General features: G+C 50.3%; 1 protein-coding gene across 1 annotated transcript in view; it reads right to left on the bottom strand.

Moving 5' to 3' along the window:
• Positions 1–2,591: 2,591 nt before the first annotated feature.
• LOC140421232 (tumor necrosis factor ligand superfamily member 13B-like) overlaps positions 2,592–26,312 on the bottom strand; it is a 143,362-nt gene continuing 119,641 nt past the window's right edge. Inside the window, exon 7 of the mRNA XM_072505787.1 lies at positions 2,592–2,799. Coding sequence (XP_072361888.1) covers positions 2,718–2,799 — 82 coding nt within the window. The 3' untranslated portion in view covers positions 2,592–2,717. The remainder of the gene's footprint in view (positions 2,800–26,312) is intronic.

The following is a 26,312-nucleotide window of genomic DNA, read 5'->3' as shown; positions in this document are numbered from 1 at the left end:
TGAACCTCAATAGAAGTAACTATGAAGGTGTGAAGCATGAGTTGGCTATGACAGATTGGGAAACATTGCTGAAAGGAAGGCCAGGGGACAGGCAATGGTAGGCATTCAAGGAACGAATAGGTGAACTCCAAAAGTTGTTTATTCCTATTTGGTGCGAGAGTAGAAAGGGAACTGCGGCTAAACCGTGGTTTACATGAGGAATTAGTGATAGTGTTAGATTAAAAGAAGAGGCATACAAATTAGCAAGAAATAGTAATGGACCTGAGGATTGGGAACAGTTTAAAATTCAGCAAAGGCAGACCAAGGAATTGATTAAGAAGGGGAAAATACAATTTGAAAGTAAACTAGCGGGGAACATAAAAACTGACTGAAAAAGTTTCTATAGGTATGTAAAGAGAAAAAGATCAATAAAACTAATGTAGGCCCCTTAACGTCAGAAACGGGGGAATTCATAACAGGGAGCAAAGAAATGGCTGAGGGACTAAATTCATACTTTGCTTCTGTCTTCACAAATAATAATGTACTGGAAGTTCTGAGAAGCAAAAGTTTTAGCAAAGAGCTGTAGGATATTAGTATTAGTAAAGAAATGTTTTGGGGGAAATTAATGGGATTGAAGGCGGACAAATCTCCAGGGCCTGATAATCTGCACCCCAGAATACTTAAGGAAGTGGCTCTAGAAATAGTAGATCCATGGTGGTTACTTTTCCGAATTCTTTGAACTCTGGAATGGTTCCTATTGATTGGAGAGTAGTGATTATAACCCAGGTATTCAGAAAGGAAGGTAGAGAGAACACAGGAAACTATAGACCAGTGAGCCTAACGTTGGTAGTAGGGAAGTTGCTAGAGTCCATTATCAAGGATTTCATAGCATTTGGAAAGCAATGGTGTAATCAGACAAAGTCAACATGGATTACGAAAGGGAAATCATGCTTGACAAATCTACTAGAATTCTTTGAAGATGTAACTAGTAGAGTTAGCCACGGAGAACTGGTGGATGCGGTTTATTTAGGCTTTCGACAAGATCTCATATAGCAGATTAATATGTAAAGTTAAAGCACATTGGATTACGGGTAGTGACTTGAGATGGATAAAAAGCTGGTTAGCAGACGGAAAACAAAAAATTTAAATAAATGGCTTTTTTTTTTGATTGGCAGGCAGTAACTACTGGGGTACCGCAGGGATCTGTGCTAGGACCCCAACTGTTCACATTATATATTAATGATTTGGACAAGGGAACGAAATGTATTATCTCCAAATTTGCTGATGATACAAAGTTGGGCGGGATGGTGAGCTGTGAGGAGGATGAAGAGATGCTTCGGCGGGATTTGGACAGGCTGAATGAGTGGGCACATGCATGGCAGATGCAGTGTAACGTAGATAAATGTGAGGTTTCCACTTCGGTAGCAAAAAATAGGAATTATTATTTGAATGGATGTAAATTGAGAGAGGTGGATACTCAGTGAGACCTTGGTGTGCTCGTGCATCAGTTGCTGAAAGTAAGCACGCAGGTACAGCAGGCAGTAAAGAAGGCAAATGGTATGTTGGTCTTCATCGCGAGAGATTTGAGTATAGGTATAGAGATGTTTTACTGCAATTGTATAGGGGCACAACTGGAGTGTTGTGTGAAGTTTTGGTGTCCTTATCTGTTTAAGGATGTTCTTGCTATGGAGGGTGTGCAGCAAAAGTTTACCAAGTTGATTCCTGGGATGGCGGGACTGTTATATGAGGAGAGACTAAGTCAGTTAGGATTATATTCATTGGAGTTTAGAAGAGTGAGAGGCGATCTCATAGAAACGTCTAAAATTCTATGGATTAGACAGGATAGATTCAGAAAGAATGTTCCTGATAGTGGGGGAGTCCAGAACTAGGAGTCATAGTTTGAGTATAAGGGATAAACCTTTTAGGTTTAGGTTTTGTACGGCGTTTTTTATGTTTCTTTTTTTATGTACGTAAACGTGTTTATTTTTTGCTTGTTATTTTGTGTTTTATAAAGTGAAAAACATTAATAAAAATGTATTTTTAAAAAGATATAGCAATGCGTCACTCTGATGCGATCTGAGGCCACCACATTTTCATCCAGCAGTTTCAGATATGCACCCGGCGTGCTGGTACACTGATGGAACTGTCAGAACCAGATTGCCATGTGCATCGGAGAGTTGGCTCAGGGATTATGTCAAGCCACGCTAGCCAGATCTTCTGGTGCAGAGCTGACTTCTCCTAGTTAAATATTCACCACCTGTGGTCTTGACATGTCAGGAGTCACCAGGTGCTAGCTAGGCCCATAGCTTTGCATCACGCAATGGCAAACGGGAACAACAGGGATGATATCTAACTGTACGCACGTCCATGACTTCACGCTACAGGCCACCATGAACGCCTCAGGTCCCCGACTATTACATGAACTGTTACCCACACACAAGTCTGACAGACATTACATGGAGGCCATTGAAAGATGTTCTGAGTTAGAATGTCTCCAACACGAATTGCCATTACAGCCTATAAGATCCACATTGACCACACATCAGTGCCATGATGTGGAGATGCCAGCATTGGACTGGGGTGGGCACAGTAAGAAATCTCACCACACCAAGTTAATGTCCAACAGGTTTATTTGAGATCCCAAGCCTTTGGAGCGTCGCTTCTTCATCAGGTGAAGCAGTGCAGCAGCAGTCAGAGAATAAACATAACTGCAAAATCTATACTCATTCAGCCACATGTTATGATACTCTGATGCAAGTCTTAGATGTGCATTGCCCAACCACCAAGTTGTTAGAGCAACAAATTTTAGTTATGCCGTTGCTGTGGAAATAAACGTGATACACTTTAATGGCGTGAGACATAACTCAAGCACACAATAAGAGATATATGAGAGATGGGGGAGTGGGCGGGGGGGGGGGGAAGGGGGGAACACAGCAGTTACACTTATCTGACCTTGAGCATTGCATCAGATACAAGAGCCATTCACTCACTAAATGATAATTTCAGGGAAACACAATGGGCACGATTTTCCAGCAGCGGAGATGGTTCACCATTGGCCACTGGTGGGATGATCCAATTCCGCTGATGCCTGCAGTGTTTTGCCTGGCTTGCCCATCCCGCCACCGGGGAACCTTCCGCAGGGGCCGCCTTCAGCAAGATGGGCCAGGAAACCGTGCCCAATACATTTACAGATGTGCTCTTTCTATTACAGTTAGTCAACACCCATGCCACTTTTGTGCTCTCAAAATTGTTGTGTTGGGTGCTCTGCTACACAGACGAACTCAGTTTTATTAGTAACATATATTTACAATGGTAAACTGGTTATTGTGGTTCGATCATAACCCTTGAATCTGTGGACCTATTCCTAACACTATCTTGGAGTGGCACTCTGCACATGGTGGATGTCTGAGTGGCTTGTTGTGAGCTCTGTGCCCTGAGCTGTCTCCTGCTGGAATGCCCGGGAAGTGTTGTGTTCCCCGTTTTATAGTGTGTATGCTCTTGCCTGTGATTGGCTGTGGTGTTGTGTGTATATTGATTGGTCCGTTGATCTGTCCATCAGTATGTATGTGTGTTTGCACCATGATGTTTACCTGAATATCATGAAAAAAATCTTAATTTTTCTACCCCACCACTATATCTAGGTACTTCCCGGCCATCCACAGCAGAGATGGAGGCAGCCTGCTGACTGCTCTGCCCTGTTGTCTGTGCTTACCTTGGAAGGTGTCCTCTGGAGGGCAGAGGCCTAGAGTGTCCCGGCCTAACTGGGCTCTCCTGCCTAGGGGGAAATGCACATTGCTCAGCCTGAGGAACTGGAATTAGTAGGATCACAGGCTGAGGGGACTTGGAGTGGCTGGACAGCCCAGTAGAGTCCTGTGTGGTTAGCCCCAGACTGTCTGGCTGGCAGTCCCCCTCTATTACTCCTTGAGGAGGACCGTCTGGAGGGAGATTGAAGTGCCCTGTCCCCCTCCTGTCTAGCTACTGCTGGACGAAGAAATGGTGAACAGATTTGAGCACATATCTGGCACAAACACCTGGACCAAGGTCTCTCTGGCGGTCACCACCCTTCCAATGGTGATCTCAACGCACTTGAATGTGGACAGACCACTCCATGCTTATCTCCTTGGGGCCATTACGGTGCTTGTCATGACAAGTCCTGGGCTGCAGAGACTGAATGTGTGCCGGTGCAGTTTATGTTTATCACCCGGATATATGAGCTGCTGAGGTAATGGCAGGACAGACAAATCTCAGCCCACCCCACCTCGAGATGTTGCATGACTATGCATACATAATGAGCGATAACCCCCCCACACCAGCTTTCCAACCTGCCACTGCAATTCGACTCCAGAGCAAAAGATTCATTTAATGAATGAGTGTGGATTAGTGAATAGATGAGTGATCAGATGACTAATTGGGTGAGTGGATGAATTAGTAAATGGATGAATAGATGAGAGGTTGAGTGAGTGAATGGGTAGGTGGGTGAACTGGGTGAGTGGGATAGTGGGGCTCAGTTGTGTGGTTATCCAGCTGTTGGACCTGATTTACAGCTGCCTGAGAAAGTTTCTAGATCAGTGACATGCATGTAGCCCAAGTCTCAGCCCTGATCTTAGGGTTGGAAATGTTCTTGGATGTTCTGCGGGCAGTGAATCAGCCCATCAGAAGTTTAAATTCACTGTTGCAGAGACAGATGGACATGAGAGGCTGAATGACCTCCTTTGATTCTGTAACCATTGAATGATTCAAAGACAGGCCGACGATTTGAAGTTCTTGTTTGCTATTTAATTTCTGCCTGAGCTTGGAACACCTGAATTTCCAACGGTTCAAATTCTGCCTGCCAGAGTTTCTCAAATTTGAGGCTTCTGGGTTGCAAATCCTACAGAGTTCGCAATTGTTTAAGTTGCTTTGAAGCTTGTTTTTAGCCAAATCTAAACCTTCAGTTAACCTGGGCTTTTACCACAACTGGTACATTTTTGTTCATGATGGCCATTGCACCACTTATATTGATTCACCAACCCAGACTGCCCTTTTCTGTTCCCCACTCTTATAAAGTATCGAGTGTATTCCTGATTTGAGTGAGCTCATATAATAAAGAATGATGTTACTCACTACACCAGGTAGCAGAAAATGTGGTTCTGTTATGGTGAGACTCCAATCTGTTTAAACTTTCAGGTGGGTGTTTGTTAAGCTATTTGAAAGGTTGCATGTCCAAAACATTTCAGCCTAAGTACGCTGAGAGGCTGAAAATATTGTAGAGCCCCTCAGGCTGTGTGATTCACATTGAATGTATGCAGCAAATATTACATCTGCCACAATTGCATTGAAGCACCCCAGAGTGCATGATCGATGTAGATAATTTGAATATCAGTAGACTTTCTGTGATGGTTATCTGGAAATGTTTTCTAATATTCTTTTGGATATTTTATGAACAAAGTATATTTTTGCAAAAAAAAGATTTTTGGACTTCTGGGAAGCACAGAGGATCAGACCTTGGTGTGCAGGTGGATACAGTGGTTAAGAAGACATATGGTACACTTGCCTTTATTAACCGAGGCGTAGAGTTTAAGAGCAGGGAGGTTATGCAGGAAATGCATAAAATGTTGGTTGGGCCACAGCTAGAGTATTGTGTGCAGATCTGGAATCCACATTATAGGAGGGATGTGATAGCACTGGAAAGGGTGCAGAGAAGATTTACTGGGATTTTGCCTGGGCTGGAGAGTTTTAGTTATGAAGTGAGATTGGGTAGACTGGGCTTGATTTTCTTGGAGCAGTGGAGACTGAGAGGGGATCATGAGTTTCTCAGGGTAGTGTCCTAGGCCCAACCATTTTCAGCTGCTTCATCAATGACCTCCCTTCCATCGTAATGTCAGAAGTGGGGATGTTTGCGGATGACTGCGCAATGTTCAGCACAATTCACGACTCCTCAGATAATGAAGCAGTCCATGTCCAAATGCAGCAAGTCCAGGACAATATCCAGGTTTGGGCTGACAAGTGGCAAGTTACATTCGCGCCACACAAGTGCCAGGCAATGACCATCTCCTACAAGAGAGGATCTAACCACCGCCCCTTGACATTCAATGGCATTACCATCGCTAAATCCCCCACAATAAACACCCTGGGGGGTTACCATTGATCATAAACCGAACTGGACTAGTGATATTAATACTGTGGCTACCAGAGTAGGTCAAAGGCTCGGAATCCTGTAACCACCTCCTGACCCCCTCAAGGCTGCCCACATCTACAAGGCACAAGTCAGGAGTGCAATGGAATACTCTCCACTTGCCTGGGTGAGTGCAGCTTCAACAACACTCAAAAAGCTCGACACCATCCAGGACAAAGCAGCCCGCTTGATTGCTCCCCTTCCACAAACATTCCAAACCCTCCACCACCGACAAACAATGGCAGCCGTGTGTACTGTCTACAAGAGGCACTGCAGTGAATCACCAAGGTTCCTTAGACAGCACCTTCCAAACTCACGACCACTACCATCTAGAAGGACAAGAACAGAAGATACCTGGGAACCCCACCACCTGGTGGTTCCCCTCCAAGTCATTCACCACCCTGACTTGAAATATATCGCCATTCCTTCACTATCACTGGGGCAACATCGAACAAGCGATGGAGTGTGCCGACTAGGGGCTTTTCACAGTAACTTAATTGCAGTGTTAATGTAACGGTACCTGGTAATGCTGGAACACCATTGGTAGATATTGTAAGTTTCCCATTGGTCAAGCTGTATGGTAGCTCCGCCCTGCAAGGCAGGGTATAAGAGCCCATGCTGCCCCAGCAGCCTTCTTTCTGTACCTGAGCTGCTGGGGGAAACATCTTGCTTATTAAAGCCTTCAGTTGGACTACAACCTCGCTTTAGTGGTCACTGATTGTGCATCAATTTAATAAGCTAGATTTAAAAGGATGGAGCTCCGAATCAAGCCGGAGTGACTGCAACTCAGCCCCCACGCGGCGAACTCAGCGGCAACCTTCAAGCACTGGCTGGCGTGTTTTAACGGATATCTCGGAATGGCCGAAAACACACACACGGGAGAACAGAAAATGCAAGTCCTGCATTCGAGGGTGAGCCCGGAAATTTATACCCTCATCGAGGACGCGGACGGCTTTGATGCAGCAATGGAACTGCTAAAAGGACATTATATTTGCCTGGTAAACCAGGTCTACGCCCGACATCTGCAAGCAACGAGGCGACAAATCCCTGGGGAATCGCTGGGAGAATTCTACCGTGCGCTCCTGCTGTTGGGGAGAAACTGCAACTGCCCGCAAGTTTTGGCGAGCGACCACACAAAACTTTTGATCCGGGACGCTTTCGTGGCAGGTATGCTGTCATAGATTCATAGAATTTACAGTGCAGAAGGAGGCCATTCAGCCCATCGAGTCTGCACCGGCTCTTGGAAAGAGCACCCTACCCAAGCCCACACCGCCACCCTATCCCCATAACCCAGTAACCCCACCTAACACTAAGGGCAATTTGGACACAAAGGGCAATTTAGCATGGCCAATCCACCTAACCTGTACATCTTTGGACTGTGGGAGGAAACCTGAGCACCCGGAGGAAACCCACGCACACACGGGGAGAACGTGTAGACTCCGCACAGACAGTGACCCAAGCCGGGAATCGAACCTGGGATCCTGGAGCTGTGAAGCATTTGTGCTACCAAATCCGCAGACACCCTAGGTCTCAAGGAGGCACGGGCCCTTGCAGGTTCCCTGGATGTGCCCTCCCGAAACGCCCGCGCTTACGTCCCCGACCGCGCGGCAGCCCCCTGTGCAGTGTGGAACCCCTCCGCAGCTGACCCTGAGACATCTCCCATCCCCCCACAAGCTTGTGCTGCAAGGCGGCTTGGTAACCCCGGGGGGCCCCGCTGCTACTTTTGCGGGCAGGCCAAGAACCCCCAACAGCGCTGTCCGGCCCGTGCATCCACCTGCAAGGGATGTGGTAAAAAGGGCCACTTCGTGGTGGTATGACAGGCCCGTGCGGTCGCTGCGGTCTCCGGTGGCGAATGCGGACCGCCACCACAACCCTCTCCACGGTCCCCGTGCGGCCAGCGGGCGCCGCCATCTTTGTCCTCCAGGGCCACGTGCGGCCCCCGGGCGCCACCATCTTGTCCCATGGATGCCACGTGCGATGGATGGGCGCCGCCATTTTGTGCACCCCCAGCCATGTGCGAACAATGGGCGTCACCATCTTGGATGGACTTCCAGGACCCCAGATCGGCTGACCACACACATCGCCCGAAGAAAACACTCAACTGCTGCCGCGATTAGACCAGTCCCGGCCTCGAACACTCTCAACTGCTACAACAACGGTAATAATCAGCGGGCACGAGACGTCCTGCTTAATCGACTCTGGGAGCACGGAGAGCTTCATACACCCCGACACGGTAAGGCGCTGTTCTCTCCCCGTCCACCCTGTTAATCAAAAAATCTCCCTGGCCTCCGGTTCCCACTCAGTAGAGATAAAGGGGTTTTGTGTAGCAAATCTCACGGTCCAGGGAAGGGAGTTTAAAAATTATCGGCTCTACGTCCTTCCCCACCTCTGCACGGCCGCACTCATAGGGTTAGACTTCCAGTGCAATCTCCAAAGTCTAACTTTCAAATACAGCGGCCCTATACCCCCTCTCACTGTCTGCAGCCTCGCGACCCTCAAGGTCGATCCGCCTTCCCTGTTTGCGAATCTCACCCCGGATTGCAAACCCGTCGCCACCAGGAGCAGACGGTACAGTGCCTAGGATCGGATCTTTATTAGGTCAGAGGTCCAAAGGCTACTGAGGGAAGGAGTCATTGAAACTAGCAACAGTCCCTGGAGAGCTCAAGTAGTGGTGGTAAAGACCGGGGAGAAGCATAGGATGGTCATCGACTACAGTCAGCCCATCAACAGGTTTACACAGCTGGACGCGTACCCTCTCCCCCGCATATCCAACCTGGTAAACAGGATCGTGCAACACAAGGTCTTCTCCACGTTGGATCTTAAGTCCGTCTACCACCAGCTCCCCATCCGCACTAGTGACCGCAAATAGACTGCCTTCGAGGCAGATGGGCGGCTCTATCACTTCTTAAGGGTTCCCTTTGATGTCACTAACGGGGTCTCGGTCTTCCAGCGCGAGATGGACCAAATGGTTGACCGGTACGGTTTATGGGCAACATTCCCGTATCTCGATAATGTCACCATCTGTGGCCACGACCAGCAGGACCACGACACCAACCTCCGAAAATTCCTCCAGACCGCAAAGATCCTTAACCTTACGTATAACAAGGATAAGTGCGTGTTTAGCACCAACCGCCTGGCCATCCTCGGCTATGTAGTGCGAAATGGAGTTAAAGGCCCCGACCCTGAGCGCATGTGCCCCCTTATGGAGTTCCCCCTCCCTCACTGCTCCAAGGCCCTGAAGGGCTGCCTAGGGTTTTTCTCTTACTATGGCCAGTGGGTCCCCAACTATGCGGACAAGGCCCATCCCCTGATCCAATCCACAATTCTTCCCCTGTTGATAGAGGCCCGCCAGGCCTTCAGCGGCATCAAAGCAGACATTGCAAAGGCCACGATGCACGCCATCGATGAGTCCCTCCCCTGCCAGGTCGAGAGCAACGCGTCTGACGTAGACCCGTGGCCTTCTTCTCACGTACCCTCCATGCTTCCGAAATCCGCCACTTCTCAGTCGAAAAGGAGGCCCAGGCCATAGTAGAAGCTGTGCGGCATTGGAGGCATTACCTGGCCGGCAGGAGATTCACTCTCCTTACTGACCAACGGTCGGTTGCTTTCATATTCAATAATGCACAGCGGGGCAAGATAAAAAACGATAAGATCTTGCGGTGGAGGATCGAACTCTCCACCTAGAACTACGAGATCTTGTATCGTCCCGGGAAGCTAAACGAGCCTCCTGACGGCCTGTCGCGGCACGTGTGCCAACGCACAAGTGGACCGCCTCCGAGCCCTCCACGAGGACCTCTGCCACCCGGGGGTCACTCGCTTCTTCCACTTTATCAAGACCCGCAACCTGCCCTACTCCATCGAGGAGGTCAGGACAGCCACCAGGAATTGCCAAATCTGTGCGGAGTGCAAACCGCACTTCTACAGGACAGAGAAAGCGCACCTGATAAAGGCTTCCCATCCCTTTGAACGCCTCAGCATGGACTTCAAAGGCCCCCTCCCCTCCACCGACCGCAACACGTACTTCCTGAACATGATTGATGAGTACTCCCAGTTCCCATTCGCCATCCCCTGCCCCGACATGACCGCAACCACCGTCATCAAGGCCCTCCATAGCATCTTTACGCTGTTCGGGTTCCCCGCTTACATACATAGTGATAGGGGGTCCTCCTTTATGAGCGACGAACTGCGTCAATTCCTGCTCAGCAAGGACATCGCCTGGAGCAGGACGACCAGTTACAACCCCCGGGGTAACGGACAGGTAGAGAGGGAGAACGGAACGGTCTGGAAGACCGTCCTACTGGCCCTACGGTCCAGGAACCTCCGAGTCTCCCGCTGGCAGGAAGTCCTCCCGGATGCCCTCCACTCCATCCGGTCACTGCTTTGTACCACGACCAACCAAATACCTCACGAACGTCTCTTTGTCTTCCCCAGGAAGTCCTCCTCTTGACCTCGCTCCCGATCTGGCTGGCAGCTCCCGGACCCATCCTGCTCCGAAAACACGTGCGGGCACGTAAGTCGGACCTGTTGGTCGAGAGGGCCCATCTTCTCCACACTAACCCCCAGAACGCCTACGTAGCGTACGCCAACGGCTGGCAAGACACGGTCTCCCTACGAGACCTGCCGCCCGCCGGATCCCCATGCACACCCCAGCCACCAGTCCCACCCTCCCTCCCACTGGTGCACCTTACAGCCACCCCTTCCCAGGAGGATCGGTCCTTCCGCCGGCCACATCTAGGCCCCCCCCACCCACCGATGCACCCTGCAGACGCTCCCTTCCCAGGTCAATCGTTTTCCCCACCAGCGCTGTCTAGGGGTGTCGAAGCTGCCACAGAGATCGAGGCCACACTCCCGGTGTCACAGACGCCTGAGCCTCCACCGGTGTCACCACCAGAGCTTCGACGGTCACAGAGGACGACCAGGGCCCCCCAATCGACTGATTGCTTCATTTTAAAGTGTATGTAGTTAATTGTGAATCTGTAAATAGTTACGACAATAAGACAAAAAGGCTGTATGGAGGTATTACGGTACCTCCGTAACTATCATTTCTACCATGTTACCATTTTCTAATATCAAGCCACCACCCCCGCTGGACTCTTTTTTAACAGGGGGTGAATGTGGTAGTCTGTGTAGAGGTATTACGGTACCTGGTAATGCTGGAACACCATTGGTAGATATTGTAAGTTTCCCATTGGTCAAGCTGTAAGGTAGCTCCGCCCTGCAAGGCGGGGTATAAGAGCCCGTGCCGCTCCAGCAGCCTCTTTCTGTACCTGAGCTGCTGGGGGAAACATCTAGCTTATTAAAGCCTTCAGTTGGACTACAACCTCGCTTTAGTGGTCGTTGATCGTGCATCAGTATTATTACATCCTGGAATTCCCTCCTAACAGTACATACACCTCAAGGACTGCAGAGGTTCAAGAAGGCAACGCACCACCACCACTGTCTGAAGCCGGTTGCCGGCTCTAAGAGTCTCCGCCTCGCCAGAGTGACCACATTAACTACGCCCATTCACTTTTTTTTCTAAGAGGCTCAAGATTTCATGAGCTATCCCACTGATGTTTTTTTCGACAGGACTGACACTTTGCCATTTTTTGGTAAGATTCTGCCTTCTATTTACACTCAGTCATTATAACCTTAATTTGCAAAGAATACTGCTCCTTACAATTGACTAGTCAGATGATCTGTGCCTTAGACGAGGTCAGCTTTTCTGATGCCAAACACGGCGCACATGCCTGCTGACTTCAAAATCATTGAAGCACCAGCACCTAAATAAGCCAGGTCACTTGTTTGTTCCTTATCTTCTCAGGACTTGCTATCATTAGGGTCACATGCAGATCTAGATAAGATATTGGGAATCGTACACCTTCATTAATGAGCCATCTCTTGTCTTGGTAACTTGCTTCCTATCATTGGAAAGGAATGTTTATAAACATTCATGGTTTAACTAGCATTAGCCCATTTGTCAATATTCGGGTAGACTATTAGCTCCAATTTGAGGGCATATTTAAGGCTGTTTCTGTAGCATTCTCTTACACTGGGCCGAGGCTTGTCCTCAACTGTTCCAACAGATGCCTGCCAGAATTACCCGAGAGGTTTGGTGGAATGAACAAAGGAAACCAGCACTTCTCTGTCTAGCCTCATACATGCAACATTGCCATTTACTTGGAAGGCTGCCACCATCCAAATTGTACTAGAAGACAGTTCATCATGATCAGAAGGGAGAGGGGAAAGAAAAAGCTAAAGGAAATTAAACATTGATGCTGCTTCGAAACAGAGTTTGAAGTTTTCCACCAGAGTACAAATATATCTCAGTTGTGCCGAATCTCAGAGGTCAAATGAGAATTGGTTGGATTGATTTTATTTTAGCAGTCCCTTGATAGTGGGACACTGAATGAAGAAACTGCAGAAACTTTGCGTTCCCGCTATGATTTATTTACTTGGCATTTACTGCATATAATAGCTATTTTGAAATGAATGGGACCTTGAAAATTTTAACTGCACACGTGAGATTGTGACTAGTTTATATACTGGCAATATTGTTAAATAATACTGATGATGTCCATTGTTTGTACAACTGGAAAGATCCCAGTCTTGTCGGCTCGTCTGGACTGAGCGATTTGGGCCTGGGTTTTCCCACACAAATCCACCTAAATGTAGGTGGTTAAGATGGTCTGCACCAACAGGGCACCCTAAAAAGTGCCCATTGTAAATTTTCTCCGTTGACCCCACCACCTTAACTCAGATCTGCCTGATCTGGATCTGCTCCAATTGCATGTAGTTGAAGCAGTAAAGGGATTTGGCTCATTAATCCTTCTTATCGGGGAGTTGTCCTGTCAGTGACTATAAAGGCAATATTTCTAATTTTATTATGCCACTGGACATTTTCAGGAAGACCCATCTGATATGTAAGTCAATCAGCAGTGCCATTTGCATTGCTCTCCTTCGGCATACCTTGGAATCGAGGATGGTTTGCTTCCACATTAAAAATTAGTTCTCAGGTGACTGAGTGAGGAGTCCAATGCACAACCTCCAGGCTCTGTCACAGGTGGTGCAGACAGCAGTTGGAGGATTAGGTGGGTGGGATGTCTGGGTTGTCACACACACCTTTCGCTGTCGATACTTGACTTCAGCTTAGTTTCAGCAATGAATGTTGAGGTGTTCAGCTCCTTCCAGATGCTTTTCCTCCACCTCGGGTGGTCTTGGGCCAGGAATTCCCAGTTGTTGGTGGGGATGTTGCACTTTTTTAAGGAGTCTTTGAAGGTGACCTGGAAGCGACACCCCTGCCTTCCTGAGGCTTGCTTGCCATGTTGAAACTCCAAGTGGAGTGTTTGTTCGAGGAGACTCGTGTCAGACATGCGGGTGATGTGGCTTGCCCAGCAGAGCTGGTTGAGCATGGCCAATGCTTCGATGCTGGGGATGTCAGCCTGAGCAGCAACACTGTAATGGATGTGCAGAATCTTGTGGAGGCAGCGCTGAAGAGTTCTGAGGTGCCAGAATTTGTTTTGACACCAAAATTGTGAGCGCTGGCTGCATCGGGCCTAGCCCACCCTCAACTTTCGCCCATCCACCACCCCCCCCCCCCCCCCCCCCCCCCCCCACCCACACCCCCCACCTGTTCCCCCTCTGCGGCCAGCTCCAGTGTCCTACCGCCAACGCCTCCCCTCCCCCCAACGCCCCCACCTCCGCCAGCCCAGGGGATCAATGGGAACGTGTGATCGACTGGCCAGCTCACATCAGGGATCATCCAGTTGGACTGTGGGAATTGCTACCGTGGGCAGGAGTCAGACGTTGTCAAATGATACGGAACACCAGAGTTCATCGCAGAGCGGGTTGTCATCATCCTCCATCCCATGGACCATACCCATTGCCAACCCAGGGCCCACACCCCATAATGCGGCAGATATGTATCCTGGAGGGTGTTGCAGGCAGGGTGGTGGCTGGGAGGGGGGGGGGGGTGGGGGGGGTTGGGATATGGTATCCATGTCCCTGGCCAGTCCGGCCCCTGCCTAGTCAGAGTGTCCTGTGTGCGTTGGCCCTGGCGCACATGTTGCGCGGCCTCCCGTGCCAGCCTGGGTCTCATGCCCTGTCCACACCCCCCCCCCACCCCCACCCCCACCCCCGCCACCCCCACATCCTCCTCGTCGGACAAGAACTGGAGTTCATCCTACTCCTCCAGCACATCGCCTCTCTGCTGCGTGATGTTGCGGAGGGCACAACAGGCCACCACAATCTGGGCGACCTTCCCAGCGCTATACTGGATGGCCCCTCCAGAGTGGTCCAGGCTCCTGAACCGCACCTTCAGGATGCCGAAGCACCGAGCGATCACGCCCCTGGTCACTGCATGGGTGTCGTTGTAGCGGGTCACTGCAATGGTCTGCGGCCTCTCGATAGGTATCATCAGCCACGACCGCAGCGGATATCCCCTGCTGCCTAGAGCCAATCCCTCAGTTGGGGTTATGCGTCGAAGAAGTCAGGAACCGTTGAGAGTGCCAGGATAAAGGTGTCATGCACACTGTTCGTGTATCAGGCGCAGAAGTGCATGATGCGCTGCTCATGGTCACACAGCAGCTGCACGTTCATTGAGAGGAACTCCTTTCGGTTTGTGTCGAGAGGTCTGTCATGCATCCCATCAATCACCCACTGGACCCACAGCATCTCAGCGATGGTGGCGAACACCACTGCCCGGGCATCATGTTGAGCGTGGTCGACATTGAAGTGGATGCAGTGTGCCGATGGGGCAAATAGGGCCTCTGGGTCAGCATGGATGCACACATGCACTGTGAGTTTCCGGACAGGTCCCCACTCGGCGCCTGGAAGGAGGCTGTGACATAGAGGGTTCAAGGCGACTGTTGCCTTGATGGCCACTGGGAGCAAGGGTCCTCCCCCATTCCCCTGCGATGCCAGCTGCGTCATGGTCCGGCAGATATGTCGCACTGTCTCCCTGCTCAGCCGGAGTCTTCGACTCCATGCCCGGTCCAGCAGGTCCTCGAATGGCGCTGCCGGCACACGAGAGGCCTCATGCGGCACCTGCTTTGCCCCTCCTCCTCCTCCTCCCCAGCCTGTTTGGCAGCTGCCTCTCAGTCCTGGGCGGCTGCCTCCTGTTCCCCTGGGGCAGGCTCCGCTGCTGCAGCTTCCATCTCGTCGAGCAGCTCCAGCTCGTACAGCCGCAGTGCATCCCGCAGGGCTGCGGCGACGTGGAGGAAGGCCACCATTGCTGGTTGTATTACAATATCCATTGTCTGCAGAGGGTGAAAGGCTGACATGATAGCATGATGTGTACTCCTGTGCCTAACCAGGTCCAAGGGGATACACGGTGCCCCCAGTTAGCACTTCAGACCTTGCCTCGCATGGCCCCCTCCTTCCCCCCCCACCACATCCCTGTACCCCGAGACCCGTTGGAACCCTGGGGGCCTCTGGTCAGCGGTACACTCTGCGGCCCTGTTAGACACCCCCCCTGTAGGAGCTACTGTGCCTTGTCCTTGGGCAGGCTGCTTGATGCCCCACTGGCATGTGCCAGCTGGTCGAGTGTGGTGTAGTGTTGTGTAGTGTGGGGTGTAGGCATGGTGGAGTGGGGTGGGGTGCAGAGTAGTGAGGTAGGGGTATTCATATGGCCGATGTCACCCTGCAGGACTACCGACTCTGCTCAGTGGTCAGTCGGGTGCGCAGCAAGATGGCTGCCTTGCAGGCCACGGTAACAGTGTTCCATGCCTGGATACCACTCCAATCCCATGGGGGGGGTCACACCAGCCCAAGACTCGTTTCACTTCCCCTGGCTCTGCCAGGTGCCCCCGCCCCACCAGCCCGGCCAATGTCCGGACCAGCAGCCCATGGTTGCGCCTCTGCATTTTCTATCTCCTCTCTCTCCGTCACCAGCCACGGCGCCTGTTTCCCGATTTTTAAAAGCACACGTGAACCTCGCCGTCGGGAATTCCCCCCAGTGGAGGTGGAGACTTGCGGAGGCCTCGGCGAATATCAGGTTAGGCCCACTAATGATATGCAAACAGCAAAGTGGAACGCATCGACGCCGTTGGTGAGGCACCGGAGAATTGCGATTTGGTGTGAACCCAGCGACTGCCACAATTTTGGCGTCAAAAGCGATTCTCCACCCAATCGCCTTTCCCGATTATGGCGTCAGCCAACAGAGAATCCTGCCACCTAACCTTTATCCATTAAAGGAAAGTGAACAGGCGTCTTGTAAGTGATGTCAAACAGTCCATCTGCATGTGAATGTATCCTAATCCGAATCCTAATCTGAACACTACCACAATTCTTTATTTCTCTCGTTATAAAATATATTTTCATTGTTTCGCCAGAGCTTTGTGTAAGGTTTGTTACTTGGAGACCAGCGTTACCTAGCTTAACCATGAATAATAACATCACTCCATCATAAGGACAAGGAGCATTTTCAGATTCAATAAACCCTTGAATGTTATATGCATAATTATTGAATTATTGGTATTTTGAAATCCCACTGCCATTGACTGGATATTCATTCTACTAATGCATGCCTCAAGGTCTCAGGTGACACTTGTCTCATTTTTATTTTGTGTCTTTCCTGGTTCCCTGGCTTGTATATCGCTGTCAATCCTATTAAGCATTCCACTCTGATAGGACAACTTTGAGAAGTTTATCTAAAATAGTGCCTCTAATCTGGTGCTGAAGGCTTACGGCTCTGTTGATTGATACTTGTACCTGCTGAACTGTCAATTCTCTTCCGCTGTTAATTTGTATTTTATTGTTTTTTAGTGTTTAAATGAATTGTTTTGTTGTGTAATTCTGTTGCTGTGTCATTAGCCTCTTGGCCAAGTCAATTCTCAATTGACTCACTTGGCTAAATAAAGGTTAAATAAACAAAAATGATTGGACCATAAGCTCCGAATTTAATGGTCAATAATGTTAACATAGAACAGTACAGCACAGTACCGGCCCTTCGGCCCACGATGTTGTGCCGACCATTTATCCTATTCTACCATCAACCTAGCCTACCATTGTCCATGTGCCTATCCAAGAGTTGCTTAAATGTCCCTAATGACTCCACCACCTCTGCTGGCAGTGCATTCCACACACCCACCACTCTCTGTGTAAAGAACCTACCTCTGACAGCTCCCCTTTACCTCCTTCCAATCACCTTAAAATTATGTCCCCTCGTGACAGCTATTTCCGCCCTGGGGAAAAATCTCTGGTTATCCACTCTATCCATGCCTCTCATCACCTTGTACACCTCTATCAAGTCACCTCTCTTCCTTCTTCTCTCCAGTGAGAAAAGCCCCAGCTCCCTCAACCTTTCTTCATAAGACAAGGTTATGAATGTCTAAGATATACAGTCAATAGGATACTTTAATTTATAAATATATCCATTGTATCTTTCCGCATCTGTAAAGAAAAAAAATAGATTAACATCTTGGATTTGGAGAAACTAAATTGGTTCATAAGTTGCTAAATTAATGGCAAGTGATTGATGGATATATAAATTGTAAACCTTGTTGTACTCCATGATGAATAAAACTGTTGAATGGTATATATATGCCATCACCCATTTACTCAGCAATCTATATATAAACTATCTAAACTCCCCAATAGATTTTCAAGGCTGGATTCTCCCCTGGATTTCAGTACCACAATGTCAGGACAAAATAGAAAAGACCAACGGCGATATCCAGGAGATCTCCTCACTGCCCACCTCTGCACTAACCATGCTATTAAAGATGATGCCAGACGACTTCCGGGTGCGGCGATGACCAGCTAAGTCGCACGTTTCGGCAGCTCCCGGTGGAACGGACTTTTGGGCTCTTAATAGGAGCCCCAACGGCAATTTTAACGGCTAAAAACACTGTGCGGTAAACCAGAAGGGAATCCCCCCTGGATACGGATGGAAAAAGGAGGGGAAAGTGGCCGGATTGCGGTGGATCCTTTAGAGCAGCGGCAAGGAAGGCAAGCAAAAACCAAGATGGCGTCGGAAGGTGGTAGTTTAACATGGGGCCCTGAACAACAAGAGTTCTTGAAATGCTGCGTGGAAGAACTTAAAAAGGAAATGAAGAAGGAGCTGTTGGCCCCGATATTACAGGCGATCGAAGGGCTAAAGGATGAGCAAAAGACCCAGGAGCGGGAGCTTCGGGTCGTGAAGGCAAAGGCTGCTGAGAATGAGGACGATATACAGGGCCTGGTGGTGAAGACGGAGATGCACGAGGCACACCATAAACGATGTGTGGAAAGACTGGAGGTGCTGGAGAACTACGCGAGGAGGAATAACTTAAGGATTCTTGGTCTTCCTGAAGGTGCGGAAGGAGCGGACGTCGGGGCATATGTGAGCACGATGCTGCATTCGTTAATGGGAGTGGAGGCCCCGGCGGTCCGCTGGAGGTGGAGGGAGCATACCGAGTGATGGCGCGAGGACCGAGAGCAGGAGAAATTCCGAGAGCCATAGTGGTGAGATTCCTCCGTTTTAAGGATAGAGAGATGGTCCTTAGATGGGCAAAGAAAACTCGGAGCAGTAAGTGGGAGAAAGCGGTGATCCGCGTATACCAAGACTGGAGTGCGGAGGTGGTGAGAAGGAGGGCGAGCTTTAATTGGGCCAAGGCGGTGCTTCACAAAAAGAAAAGAAAATTCGGAATGCTGCAACCGGCAAGACTGTGGGTCACATATCAAGGGAGGCACCACTACTTTGAGACGGCGGATGAGGCGTGGACTTTTATTGTGGAAGAAAAACTGGAATAAGCGGGTTATTAAAAAAGAACGTTTGAAACAAAGTGGTGGGGCGAGTATGGGGGGGCGAAGAGGGGGGTAAAAAGGGGGGAAAGAGGAGTTTTATGTTATTAATCCTGCGATGTGGTAACTTTTCTCTCTTCTACAGGTGGTGGTGGGGGGAGGAAAGGAGATGGGGCGTTGGCCATTGGGGGCAGGGCCAAGGGGGAAGCACGGGCCTGGTTCCCGCGCTATGATAATCATGGCGGGAATAGGGAAGCAGGAAGGAGGGGGCGTCGCACGGTGCGAGCCGAGGTCACGGGGGGAAGCCGAGGTCGGCCAGAGTTTGCTGACTTCTGGGAGCAACATGGGGGGTGTAACTACGCTAGTGGGGGATCTAGCGGGGGGGGGGTGGGAGGGGGGAGTTATTGGGTTGCTGCTGCTGGAGAGAGGGGGGAGCTGGTATGGGGTGGGGTGGGCGGGGGGGCACCGCCTGGGGGGGACACAGCTGCGTGGGAACCGGGTGAGGAGCTGGAAAAAGGGGATGGCTAATCGACAAGGGCGGGGGGTAAAAAGCCCCCCAACCCGGCTGATCACGTGGAATGTGAGAGGGCTGAACGGGCCGATAAAGAGGGCACGGGTACTTGCACACCTTAAGAAACTTAAGGCAGACGTGGTTATGTTACAGGAGACGCACTTGAAACTGATAGACCAGGTTAGACTACGCAAAGGATGGGTGGGGCAGGTGTTTCATTCGGGGCTAGATGCGAAAAACAGGGGGGTGGCTATACTAGTGGGGAAGCGGGTAATGTTTGAGGCAAAGACCATAGTGGCGGATAGCAGGGGCAGATACGTGATGGTGAGTGGCAAATTACAGGGGGAGATGGTGGTCTTGGTAAACGTATATGCCCCGAACTGGGATGATGCCAATTTTATGAGGCGTATGCCAGGACGCATCCCGGACCTAGAGGTGGGAAAGTTGGTAATGGGGGGAGATTTCAATACGGTGCTGGAACCAGGGCTGGACAGGTCGAGGTCCAGGACTGGAAGGAGGCCGGCAGCAGCCAAGGTGCTTAAAGATTTTATGGAGCAGGTGGGAGGAGTAGACCTGTGGAGATTTAGCAGACCTAGGAGTAAGGAGTTTCGTTTTTCTCCTATGTCCACAAAGTCTACTCGCGAATAGACTTTTTTGTTTTGGGAAGGGCGTTGATCCCGAAGGTGAGGGGAACGGAGTATACGGCTATAGCCATTTCGGATCACGCTCCACATTGGGTCGACTTGGAGATAGGGGAGGAAACAGAAGGGCGCCCACCCTGGAGAATGGACATGGGACTAATGGCAGATGAGGGGGTGTGTCTAAGGTTGAGGGGGTGCATTGAAAAGTACTTGGAACTCAATGATAATGGGGAGGTCCAGGTGGGAGTGGTCTGGGAGGCACTGAAGGCAGTGGTTAGATGGGAGCTGATAATCAATAAGGGCACATAAAAGAAAGCAGGAGAGTAGGGAACGGGAGCGGTTGCTGCAAGAGCTTCTGAGGGTGGACAGGCAATATGCGGAGGCACCGGAGGAGGGACTGTACAGGGAAAGGCAAAGACTACACGTAGAATTTGAGTTGCTGACAACGGGTACTGCAGAGGCACAGTGGAGGAAGGCACAGGGTGTACAGTACGAGTATGGGGAGAAGGCGAGCAGGTTGCTGGCCCACCAATTGTGGAAAAGGGGAGCAGCGAAGGAAATAGGGGGAGTGAGGGATGAGGAAGGAGAGATGGAGCGGGGAGCGGAGAGAGTGAATGGAGTGTTCAAGGCATTCTATAAAAGATTATATGAAGCTCAACCCCCGGATGGGAGGGAGAGAATGATGGGCTTTCTGGACCGGCTGGAATTTCCTAAGGTGGAGGAGCAGGAGAGGGTGGGACTGGGAGCACAGATCGAAATAGAGGAAGTAGTGAAAGGAATTAGGAGCATGCAGGCGGGGAAGGCTCCGGGACCGGATGGATTTCCAGTTGAATTCTATAGGAAATATGTGGACTTGCTCGCCCCGCTACTGATGAGGACCTTTAATGAGGCAAAGGAAAGGGGACAGCTGCCCCCGACTATGTCTGAGGCAACGATATCGCTTCTCCTAAAGAAGGAAAAAGACCCGCTGCAATGCAGGTCCTATAGACCTATTTCCCTCCTAATTGTAGACGCTAAGATTCTGGCTAAGGTAATGGCAATGAGGATAGAGGATTGTGTCCCGGGGGTGGTCCACGAGGACCAAACTGGGTTTGTGAAGGGGAGACAGCTGAATACGAATATACGGAGGCTGCTAGGGGTAATGATGATGCCCCCACCAGAAGGGGAAGCGGAGATAGTGGTGGCGATGGATGCCGAGAAAGCATTTGATAGAGTGGAGTGGGATTATCTGTGGGAGGTGCTGAGGAGATTTGGTTTTGGAGATGAGTATGTTAGAAGGGTGCAGCTGTTGTATAGGGCCCCGATGGCGAGTGTGGTCACGAATGGACGGGGATCTGCATACTTTCGGCTCCATAGAGGGACAAGGCAGGGATGCCCTCTGTCCCCATTATTGTTTGCACTGGCGATTGAGCCCCTGGCAATAGCACTGAGGGGTTCCAGGAAGTGGAGGGGAGTACTCAGAGGAGGAGAAGAACACCGTGTATCTCTGTATGCGGATGATTTGTTGCTATATGTAGCAGACCCGGCGGAGGGGATGCCAGAGATAATGCGGACACTTCGGGAGTTTGGAGAATTCTCAGGATATAAACTGAACATGGGGAAAAGTGAGTTGTTTGTGGTGCATCCAGGGGAGCAGAGCAGAGAAATAGAGGACTTACCGCTGAGGAAGGTAACAAGGGACTTTCGTTACTTGGGGATCCAGATAGCCAAGAATTGGGGTACATTGCATAGGTTAAATTTAACGCGGCTGGTGGAACAGATGGAGGAGGACTTTAAGAGATGGGACATGGTATCCCTGTCATTGGCAGGGAGGGTGCAGGCGGTTAAAATGGTAGTCCTCCCGAGATTCCTCTTTGTGTTTCAGTGCCTCCCGGTGGTGATCACGAAGGCTTTTTTCAAAAGGATTGAAAAGAGTATCATGAGTTTTGTGTGGGTCGGGAAGATCCCGAGAGTGAGGAAGGGATTTTTACAGCGTAGTAGGGATAGGGGGGGGGGGCTGGCACTACCGAGCCTAAGTGAGTACTACTGGGCCGCCAATATTTCAATGGTGTGTAAGTGGATGGGAGAAGAGGAGGGAACGGCGTGGAAGAGAATGGAGAGGGCGTCATGTAGGGGGACTAGCCTACAAGCTATGGTGACGGCCCCATTGCCGTTCTCACCGAAGAAATACACCACAAGCCCGGTGGTGGTGGCTACTCTGAAAATTTGGGGGCAGTGGAGACGGCATAGGGGAAAGACGGGAGCCTTGGTGGGGTCCCCGATAAGAAACAATCATAGGTTTGCCCCGGGGAGAATGGATGGGGGATTTGGAACATGGCAAAGAGCAGGAGTAACACAATTGAAAGATCTGTTTGTGGATGGGAAGTTTGCAAGTCTGGGAGCGCTGACCGAGAAATATGGGTTGCCCCAAGGGAATGCATTCCGGTAGATGCAACTGAGGGCTTTTGCGAGGCAACAGGTGAGGGAATTCCCGCAGCTCCCGACGCAGGAGGTGCAGGACAGAGTGATCTCAAAGACATGGGTGGGGGACGGTAGGGTGTCAGATATATATAGGGAAATGAGGGACGAGGGGGAGAGTATGGTAGATGAGCTGAAAGGGAAATGGGAAGAAGAGCTGGGGGAGGAGATTGAGGAGGGGCTGTGGGCGGATGCCCTAAGTAGGGTAAACTCATCGTCCTCATGTGCCAGGCTAAGCCTGATACAATTTAAGGTGTTACACAGGGCGCATATGACTGGAGCACGGCTCATTAAATTTTTTGGGGTAGAGGATAGGTGTGCGAGATGCTCGAGAAGCCCAGCAAATCACACCCACATGTTCTGGTCATGTCCGGCACTACAGGGGTTTTGGGTGGGGGTGACAAAGGTGCTTTCGAAAGTAGTGGGGGTCCAGGTCGAACCAAGCTGGGGGTTGGCTATATTTGGGGTTGCAGAAGAGCCGGGAGTGCAAGATGCGAGAGAGGCTGATGTTTTGGCCTTTGCGTCCCTAGTAGCCCGGCGCAGGATACTGTTGATGTGGAAGGAAGCCAAGCCCCCGTGTGTGGAGACCTGGATAAATGACATGGCAGGGTCTATAAAGCTGGAACGGATTAAGTTCGTCCTAAGGTGATCGGCTCAAGGGTTCACCAGGCAGTGGCAACCGTTCATCGAATACCTCACAGAAAGATAGAGGGAATGGAAAAGAAGAAGACAGCAGCAGCAGCCCGGGGGGGGGGGGGGGGGGGGGGGGCGGGGGGGAGGAACCAGAAGGACTCTCAGGGTTGTTAATATATATGTATAATATGTATAGGTTGTTGTTATAGATAATTGTATATTGGACTGTTAAATCATATTTTTGGAGAGTGTTTATCTGAGACAAGGCAGTTGCCATTTAGTTTTAGTTTCCGTTTTTGTTATATATTATTTATTTCTTGTTTATAAAACTGGCCATTGTTATTTATACTGTTATATTACTGTGTAAAGGATACACAATGTACTGTGATGGCCAAAAATTTTCAATAAAATATATTTTAAAAAAAAAGATGATGCCAGACTCTGTGCTACAGACCCAATCAGAGAGGTGGCAGCTTGGAGCCTTGACGGCCCTACAGGGAAGGGTGGGCATGTCTGAAATAAGTCAGTTTTTTGAGGGTGCCACAACATGGAGGCTTCAGAGGCCTGGGTGCAAATAAAAGGTTTTGAGGGCTGAAGCCGTTAGGCCCCAGAGCCGAGGGGAAACCCATCCATCCGCTGGAATCATTTGGACCATGTTTGCAGTCCATTCTACCTGTTGCTCAGAGTCTGTGGCTCCAATGGCTCTCTGACCTGAAGCAGCGGAGCCAACTCCATTGAGTTGGCAGCCTCCAGCTGTGAAAGGGGATCCATTCTTCCATCGGCAAAATACGAGCAAAGCTGCAAAAGTGCTCTAAACCGGTTCTTAATGATCTTAATTGGCTGCCCATGTCTGTGGAGCAGGCAGTTGATCCTATCGGCAGCCTGCCCCAGGTAAACTCCCTGGTAGCAGAAGTATTGAGAAAGCTGGGCAGACATGGCCCCTATTACCCCGCCCCCCGCATGCCCGCCAGCCATCACACCCTCTGCCACTCAAACACTGCTCCCAGCTCCAATCCTGCACCATGGGGCTGAGAAAATCCGTTCCTCAATCTCTAACTCACTATATCGCAGCCATCGATAGTACTGAAAAGATCACCGGTATAATTTTCAGAATTTTGTAAGAAAATGGGTTGAATTTTCCGAGGCCTGTAATGGCAGCTTTGATGATGGTGGATCTAGGAAGGTAGGTGTGCTATGTCAGGGCAGCATTCCCCCATACATTCCTGCCACTGGGAAGCTTTCCAATGGCTGGGCTGGGATTTGTATGGACTGCTTGCTCCATGTAGGCACACAATAAGGGCATTTTACTGTTATCCTGCCAGCTTTGTGCTCCAGTGGAGTGGGGTCCCTGTATTGTGCAAGAGCCCTTGCTCAATGGAAACAACTCCCTGTGGCAGGCCTTGGGCCACTGAAGTTGAAGTCCTCATGCCCCATTGACAGTGCCTGAAGCATAAAAGATCACATTAGCGGCTAATCTCAGTCCAGTGGAAGGGTTTCCCCACCATCCCAATCTGTCTGTTCTTTGTTTTGTTTTTGTTTTGTTTTGATTTAGAGTACCCAATTCATTTTTCCAATTAAGGGGCAATTTAGCGTGGCCAATCTACCTACCCTGCACATCTTTGGATTGTCGGGGCGAAACCCTCGCAAACACGGGGAGAATGTGCAAACTCCACATGGACAGTGACTCAGAGCCGGGATCGAACCTGGGACCTCAGCGCCGTGAGACAGCAGTGCTCACCACTGCGCTACCCTGCTGCCCCTCCCCCCCAATCTATCTGTTAGCCTCGCTTCTGTTTCCATCTTTGCTGCTGTGCAGCCAAGTGAGGGCACCTCCATGTTGAGGCACCCTTGGATTCTGACCTACTTCAACAGTGTCTATCTCTCAAAGACTTCAAGGCTGTGGGCTCTCTGATTGTGCCTGCAGTATTGAGAGCCCACCCACAGAGGGGCCATCATTTATTGCCCATCCCTAATAGTCCTTAGGAAGCTGTAAATGGATCTTCTTGAACAATTACAAAAGCAATATAGTTCCAAGTCAGGAGATCGAGTGACTTGGAGTTGAACTTGGAGGTGGTGGTGTTCCCCAGTGCCTGCTATCCTTCTCCTAATGGACGGGGATCTGCATACTTTCGGCTCCATAGAGGGACAAGGCAGGGATGCCCTCTGTCCCCATTATTGTTTGCACTGGCGATTGAGCCCCTGGCAATAGCACTGAGGGGTTCCAGGAAGTGGAGGGGAGTACTCAGAGGAGGAGAAGAACACCGGGTACCTCTGTATGCGGATGATTTGTTGCTATATGTAGCAGACCCGGCGGAGGGGATGCCAGAGATAATGCGGACACTTCGGGAGTTTGGAGAATTCTCAGGATATAAACTGAACATGGGGAAAAGTGAGTTGTTTGTGGTGCATCCAGGGGAGCAGAGCAGAGAAATAGAGGACTTACCGCTGAGGAAGGTAACAAGGGACTTTCGTTACTTGGGGATCCAGATAGCCAAGAATTGGGGTACATTGCATAGGTTAAATTTAACGCGGCTGGTGGAACAGATGGAGGAGGACTTTAAGAGATGGGACATGGTATCCCTGTCATTGGCAGGGAGGGTGCAGGCGGTTAAAATGGTAGTCCTCCCGAGATTCCTCTTTGTGTTTCAGTGCCTCCCGGTGGTGATCACGAAGGCTTTTTTCAAAAGGATTGAAAAGAGTATCATGAGTTTTGTGTGGGCCGGGAAGACCCCGAGAGTGAGGAAGGGATTTTTACAGCGTAGTAGGGATAGGGGGGGGCTGGCACTACCGAGCCTAAGTGAGTACTACTGGGCCGCCAATATTTCAATGGTGTGTAAGTGGATGGGAGAAGAGGAGGGAGCGGCGTGGAAGAGAATGGAGAGGGTGTCCTGTAGGGGGACTAGCCTACAAGCTATGGTGACGGCCCCATTGCCGTTCTCACCGAAGAAATACACCACAAGCCCGGTGGTGGTGGCTACTTTGAAAATTTGGGGACAGTGGAGACGGCATAGGGGAAAGACGGGAGCCTTGGTGGGGTCCCCGATAAGAAACAATCATAGGTTTGCCCCGGGGAGAATGGATGGGGGATTTGGAACATGGCAAAGAGCAGGAGTAACACAATTGAAAGATCTGTTTGTGGATGGGAAGTTTGCAAGTCTGGGAGCGCTGACCGAGAAATATGGGTTGCCCCAAGGGAATGCATTCCGGTAGATGCAACTGAGGGCTTTTGCGAGGC

The sequence above is a fragment of the Scyliorhinus torazame genome, chromosome 5 (assembly GCF_047496885.1).
Source record: "Scyliorhinus torazame isolate Kashiwa2021f chromosome 5, sScyTor2.1, whole genome shotgun sequence".
Taxonomy (NCBI): domain Eukaryota; kingdom Metazoa; phylum Chordata; class Chondrichthyes; order Carcharhiniformes; family Scyliorhinidae; genus Scyliorhinus; species Scyliorhinus torazame.
This window is presented reverse-complemented; position numbering and strand designations above follow the sequence as displayed.